The 6,872-nt window shown below is 44.4% G+C and overlaps 1 protein-coding gene across 1 annotated transcript in view; it reads right to left on the reverse strand.

Moving 5' to 3' along the window:
• Positions 1 to 3,694: 3,694 nt before the first annotated feature.
• LOC107272817 overlaps positions 3,695 to 6,872 on the reverse strand; it is a 6,273-nt gene continuing 3,095 nt past the window's right edge. Inside the window, exons 3-6 of the mRNA XM_025090112.1 lie at positions 5,811 to 6,136; positions 5,310 to 5,708; positions 4,906 to 5,127; positions 3,695 to 4,863 (exon numbers count right to left, since the gene is read on the reverse strand). Of these exons, the coding sequence (XP_024945880.1) occupies positions 3,695 to 4,863; positions 4,906 to 5,127; positions 5,310 to 5,708; positions 5,811 to 6,136 (2,116 nt within the window). The remainder of the gene's footprint in view (positions 4,864 to 4,905; positions 5,128 to 5,309; positions 5,709 to 5,810; positions 6,137 to 6,872) is intronic.

Consider the following 6,872-nt stretch of genomic DNA (forward strand, 5'->3'; position numbering starts at 1 on the left):
TAAGGAAGGTTTTGAGTTTGGAGGGGATTGAATGCAACGTTAGGAAATATCTTGGAATTTGGATACGTATTGCGGCATCATCGGGGCAATTGAACCCTGTCGTTCGATCGATCTCTCATTGCAGGCCTTCGATCGCGGATTCTTCGTTGGATTAGTGCATTGTCAGGATTATCTTGGTGGTGAGGTGGGTGCGAAGGTGACGGGTAGGAGTTCTGCTGTGCGCGGTATTCGCGGTACTATGGTGAAAATGCTCTTTAGGCACCTCAATTCTGAGTATCCTATTCAGCATTGCTGCCCGTGCCGTTCTTATTCTTTGATTGCAGTGATCTCTCTCTCTCTCTCTCTCTATTCATCCACCTGCAATGTCACAATGTTGGTGTGATTTCTGAAAATGTGTGAAAGTATGAGATGTCGTGTACAGTATAATATAATATGATGATATCCCTTAATTAATATATATATATAGGTAACTACGATTTACAATAATTAACGCATGTTCGCTGAGGATCGGTTACATCTATCGTGGTCTTTGACCGTTGCTAGTGGGGTTCTGAGGGGGTGCTGAAGGGGGGGGCAATGGGGTTGCGTTGCGTCGGACGTAACAGAGGAACCGTCGTTCCCTCACGCGTGTGGTTTGCGGAACCGTTGTTCCTTCCTGTGTTCTAGTATTATCAAATTTCATTATCTTATTTTTATATTTTATATTTTATATTTTATTTTTATTTTGTTATATTTCGTCTTATGTTTCTTGTTTCCAATAAATCAGACCCGTCTATGGGTTCTGGATGTTTAACCGAAACCTCAGATCTATTTGATTTTTCAAAGCCCCTTTTGTGTTTTCCGGTAGCGATTAGGAAATTTCAGGTCTTGTAACTGTCTCCCAGACCCAGGACCCCACCGCACAAGAGCTGACCGTGGTATCCTCTGGAGACAGCGGTGTATCTCTGGGTACACCTGGCGCCCAGTAATATAATAATCTATTCGTTATTCCTTGCGGTGCCTTTATTTGTGCGATTCGTCGTTACAAGTTTTATTAATTATTAAATGACCATTAAATCATAATCAACTACGGGAAGCAGTAGTAACGTAAAAGAGTAGTGAAAACGTTATAAGAAATTTTGAAAATACAATTAAAATGATGGGCCAGTGCTAGATCATATAATAGGCAAACGGGTAGTGACTCATATACTTGGCCTCAATAATCTGATATCAATACTTTTTATTAGAGGAATATACAGCACTCCTGTACTTGGCGTAGTTTTTTACACGTAAATGTTTTTTGGGGGATCACTCATTACAAGATTTGCTAATACTGGTGACAAAGGAGACCCCATAGGCGAGCCAAAAATTTGTTGGTAATATTTACCATTGAAACTAAAATAAGTGTTATTCATGATGAATTCCACATATCTTATGATTTCATTGGTGGGAATCCTAGTTTCTTAACTAATTTGGTTTTCCCTCTTTTTTAGGCTGTTTATCATTAACTCTATTGGAATATTAGTAAAAAGTGAAGTTACATCTAAGGAGACTAGTTTGTGATTAGCTGGAATTTCCACACTCTTTATGCTGTCTACAAAGCTCCAACTATCTTTGGTATACGAGCCACATTTGACGGAGATTGGCTGAAGGATTTTGTGAATGAAGGTCGCCATCTTGTGTATGGCACTACCGTTGAGTGTAGATAGGTATAGAGATAAGGAGGGCGTGGTGGGGGTATGTCAAGCATATACTATAGTAAAATTTTAGTTACAATCCCGGCGGGTAGATGGCGCCCCGAAAATCCTGTGGAGGCACAAGCAGTTTCACCACAATATATTTTATTTATGTACACGTCAAAAGGCAAGCGAAATGACACACGTAACGTTTTAACAAGTAGTTTCTTTATTTTCCAGTATCACGAGGATGAACACAAAACCATGCCGCGAGGTAAGTAGCTAGGAGTACGCCTGTGTAACTGTGTGTGTAACTAACGCTACGCCTAGCCGTGGCGCTAGTATTTCTTGTTGCTGCGCGTTTCTAAAGGCTAGTTTCCAATGTTACATCCTTTTGGGTTAATCTCCACAGCACCCCCCTCCTAGCGGCTTGGCGAGGCCGCGAAATTGACCTTCTTCCTGGAGTAGGTTTTTGGATTTTCCGGTCTCCTGGTAAGGGTTGGCGGAGCCGCTGGAATGGCTACGGGATGAGGTACTGTTTCCGAATGCTGTACTGTTTGATTCGCCTCGGCTTCTGGATGCTGCGCTGCTTGTCTCGTAGTTGGGTCTGTTTCGAAAAACGCTGGCTTCAGTCTTTCGGTGGAGACGGTTTCTCTTTCTCCATTTATGAGAATTATGAAGACCGTGTCCGATATGCGTTCTGCCACCTCGAATGGTCCTTCGTAAGGTTGTTCCAGTGGTCTTCTCACGTGGTCCATTCTTAGAAATACGTGACTGCAGCTGTGTAGAGTTCTATGCACGAATGCTTTTCTTTTGCAGTGATGCGCTGTAGGAACCGGACGAACGTCTCGCATGTGTTTTCGCAGCTTTTGTGCGTAAATTTGCTGACTGTCCGTGGTTTCTGAGTCGACGAGGAATTCTCCGGGAATTCGCAGGTGAGTACCGTAGACAAGTTCTGCCGCTGATACTTGGATGTCCTCCTTTATGCTGGTTCGGAGTCCTATCAGTGTCATGGGTAGTATGTCAACCCAGGAATCGGATTCGTGGCACATGATGGCGGTTTTGAGTAACCGATGCCATCGTTCCACCATACCGTTGGACGCCGGATGGTATGCTGTCGTTCTCGTTCTTTCAGCCCCGATGAATTTCACTATGGCTTCAAAGAATGCAGATTCGAACTGTGAACTACGATCAGTTGTTATGGTTGTCGGCGTACCAAAACGTGATATCCAGTTGGTGAAAAGTGCATCAACTATGGTGTCGGTTGATGTGTCTTTGATCGGAATAGCTTCAGGCCATCTTGTGAATCTGTCAATTATGGTTAGATAGTATTTGCAATCTCTGCATGGTGGTAATGGTCCGACAATGTCCATGTGTATGTGACTGAATCGTTTATCAGGAACTGGAATGTGTGCAGGAACGTTATGATTGTGGCGTGATATTTTGCTTCGCTGACATGCGATGCAAGTTCTTGCCCATTCTATGATGTCCTTGTTCATGGACGGCCATACGAATTTGCGCTGAATTATCTTCTTCGTAGTGCGTCCGCTGGGATGCGACAGTCCGTGTGTTCCATCGAATATTTGTTTTCTCAATGGACGAGGGATGTACGGACAAATATACTCAGTGGATGTGTCGCAGTAAACTACAGTATCCGTGTCGTCTACGCGTAGTCTCCGAAGTTGCAATGTTGAACTTGAGTTGAGTAATTCCTTCAGCTCCGGATCAACAGCTTGTGCGTTAGCGATGTCATCTGTGGATACTATTAAAGGTAGATTTATCTCGTTTACCCGGGACAATGCGTCTGCGACGATGTCGTCTGATCCCGCAACATGAACGATGTTGGTAGTAAACTGTCCAATGAAATCTAGTTGTCTTAGCTGTCGTGGTGATGCTTTGTCAGATTTTTGTCGGAATGCGTACGTTAACGGTTTGTGATCCGTTTTTATGATGAGTCTTCGCCCTTCCACAAGAAAGCGAAAAAACTTGAGTCCAGAATAAATGGCTTGAAGTTCTCTATCGTATGCACTGTAATTTCTTTATGCGTTGGATAGCTTCTTAGAGAAAAATCCAAGTGGTTCCCAGGTGTCATCTACGAGTTGTTCTAAGACAGCTCCCATGGCTGTATCCGATGCATCGGTGTGAAGAGCCAGCATGGCATCTTCAGTTGGGTGAGCCAATAGTGTAGTGTGAGCCATCTGATTCTTGCACTCCTCGAATGCTCGTTCCGTAGTAGGATTCCACTCGATGGATAGTTTATCTTTCTTCTTTGCTCCGACCAGGTAGGCATTTAGTGGAGCCTGTGTTTCAGCTGCGTTCCTTACAAACCGCCTGGAGAAATTGACGATACCAAGGAATCGTCTCAGTTCGGAAACGGTTGTGGGTTTTTTGTATTGTTTGATGGCTGCTACTCTTTCATCCAATGGACGTGTTCCATGTTGATCCACCATAAAACCCAAGTATTGGACTGACGTTGCACCGAATACGCACTTGGCGATGTTGATTGATAGACCATACTGTTGTAATCGCTTGAAAACTTGACGGAGATGTTGCCTGTGCTCTTGTTCGTCCTTGGATGCGATAATAATATCGTCGACATAACAGAAACAGCAATCAATTCCTCTCAAGACTGCGTCCGTGAAGCGTTGGAATGACTGTGCTGCATTGCAGAGGCCAAAAGTCATTACGTTGAATTCGAACAATCCGAAAGGTGTGATCACCGCAGTTTTTGGACGGTCGATTTCTACCACAGGAATTTGGTGGTAGGCCCTTGTCAGGTCCAATGTGGTGAATATCCTGCAACCACGAAGTCTGTGCGAGAAATCGTGAAGGTGAGAAATCGGGTACTTATCCGGTAGTGTGACTGCATTCAGCCGTCGGTAATCTCCGCAAGACCTCCATTCTCCTGACTTCTTACGAGCCAGGTGGAAAGGGCTCGCCCATGGACTCTTGGATGGTCGGCATATGCCCTGTTTGAGCATGAATTCGAAGTCCGCTTTTGCAGCCTTTACTTTCTCGCCAGTTAAACGGCGGGCTCGTTCAGTGACCGGTGGTCCTTTCGTGTCAATGTGGTGTTGAACCCCGTGTTTGGTATCCCCAGTGAACTGCACCGGGCGCGTGACTGCCTTGAACTCACGTAGTAGGTCGTTGAATGGGATGTGGCTGGCTATAGTTCTCACCGTTAAGTCGGCGGATGCTGAAATTGTACCTGGAACAGACATTTTATTTTCCGCGTCCGTAACGCGCTTACCTTTTAGATCTATTAGTAGACCGTAATGGTGAATGAAATCTGCGCCGAGGATTGGCTTTGTCACGTTGGCGATTATGAATACCCAGCTGAGCTTTCTGCGAAGTCCTAGATTTAGGCTAAGAGTTCTGGTGCCATGAGTTGCGATTGGGGAACTGTTAGCAGCGTACAACTGTGTTTTGGTCGGCTTGACGGATGTTCTCCCTGCCAGATGTCGTGGAAGAACTGAAACATCAGCCCCTGAATCTATGAGGAATCGCAATCCTGTCGCTTTATCTGTCACGGTGAGGCGGTGCGTCTGCCTGTCGTCGTCATGCACTGCCTCTGCGTATGACGACGCAGTTAGTTTCCCTGGTCCTGTGAAGGTTTTGTCCAGGAGCACAGACTTGTGCAATTTCTTGCATTACGTCCGAATTTTCTGTGATAATAACATAACCCCTCTGTGTTGTCCCTAGAACGAGACCTTGAGCGTTGCTTGTTATGTGGATTGGTACTTTGGTTTGTTCGCTGTCTCTTGGTGAAGGCTTCTATTACGTCCTTTATTTCAGACAACTTGTCAACCTCCGATGGTGTGGAATTTCCTGAGTTTGGCCTGTTGCCAGATTGATCTGCTAACTTGGTAACCAGTAGTGTTAGGTCATCAATCCTCTTGGACAAATCTGCAACGTAGCTTGGTGCTGGATCCTTGTTGTCATCGACTACTGTCACGAAGGGAGTGTTGGCGCGTTCCATCGCCTTGTTGGCTACTTCAGCCAGTTTATTCAGTTCAACGTCTTCAACTACTGCGAGGAGTTTCTGAACGTTGTCTGGAAGTCGTTGAAGCTACAGTGTTTGCAGAACTCGGTCTGGTAGTCCTTTTCCTCCGAGGGATCTCATTTCCCTGAGTAGGCTTGTGGGACGCCTGTCACCTAATTCGAGTCCGCTGAATAGTTTGCGTAGCTGCACTTCCTGCGATTCTGTGAACCTCTGTATGAGGACCTTTTTGAGGTGCTGATATTTGTCTTGATCTGATGGAGACTCTAATATGTCTTCTATGACAGACATTATTTCGTCGCCCAGATGAGAAACAACAGTGCTGTACTTTACCTCGTCTGATCGGACGCGATACAGGGTGAACTGGCTTTCTAGTTGAACGAACCAGAGTTTTGGTTTGTGTTTCCAGAAGGAAGGTACTTTGACGTTTCGGAATTCGTTGGCTTCGATTTCCTGCGGGTCCATTGCCAGTGGCTGTTGACTGCGGGGAACGGCATCGAAAGCCGATTTTTTATCGTTTTTACAAAGTTTTATGAATTAATTGATTGCAGTGAAAAAATTCAGATAGAAAAATTCCCATAGAAAAATTCAGAGCGATGAATTTACAAGAATATTATCTGACCAATATTACATAATACATTAAATTTACAAAAACGATTACTAAAATTTAACACTGATTTGACTGGCGTGAGCGCTCCAACCTCCTCAAACGTTGTACGGGCTGCACGCTGAAGGTAAAAAAAATCAAACTAAATATAAATTTTTATTTTTATTTTATTTATTACTTTATTATAATGAAGGCATCAACAACGATAATCTACGGGCTTCCACATCACCCAAGATGTGCCGTAGTCGATGCGTTCCCATTATTTAACGTAGCGGGTCCCCAACAGGCCTATACTACGATCGACGATAACAACATCAGACAAATGTTCCATTTAATACTTAGCGTATAAGCAAATCACGATAACGTAAAAAAATGGTTTGACTGAAAAGTCTAAATAAGTAGTATAAGCTGGAGAGTTCTGGATATAGATTCCTGCACCGACATAATACCGACACTCCAGAGCCTTCGAAGGTGGGTGTCCGTGCTAAGTTACCGTCGTGAGCTCTACGATTTCTGGAAGTGACGTCATCAGGACCCCTCGATTCCAAGAATTTTCGCTCGATTCCGGGAATTTTTCGTCACATTCCGGGAATTTTGCGCTCGATTCTAG

Source organism: Cephus cinctus, unplaced genomic scaffold (assembly GCF_000341935.2).
Source record: "Cephus cinctus unplaced genomic scaffold, Ccin1 Ccin1_scaffold1292, whole genome shotgun sequence".
Classification (NCBI taxonomy): Eukaryota; Metazoa; Arthropoda; class Insecta; order Hymenoptera; family Cephidae; genus Cephus; species Cephus cinctus.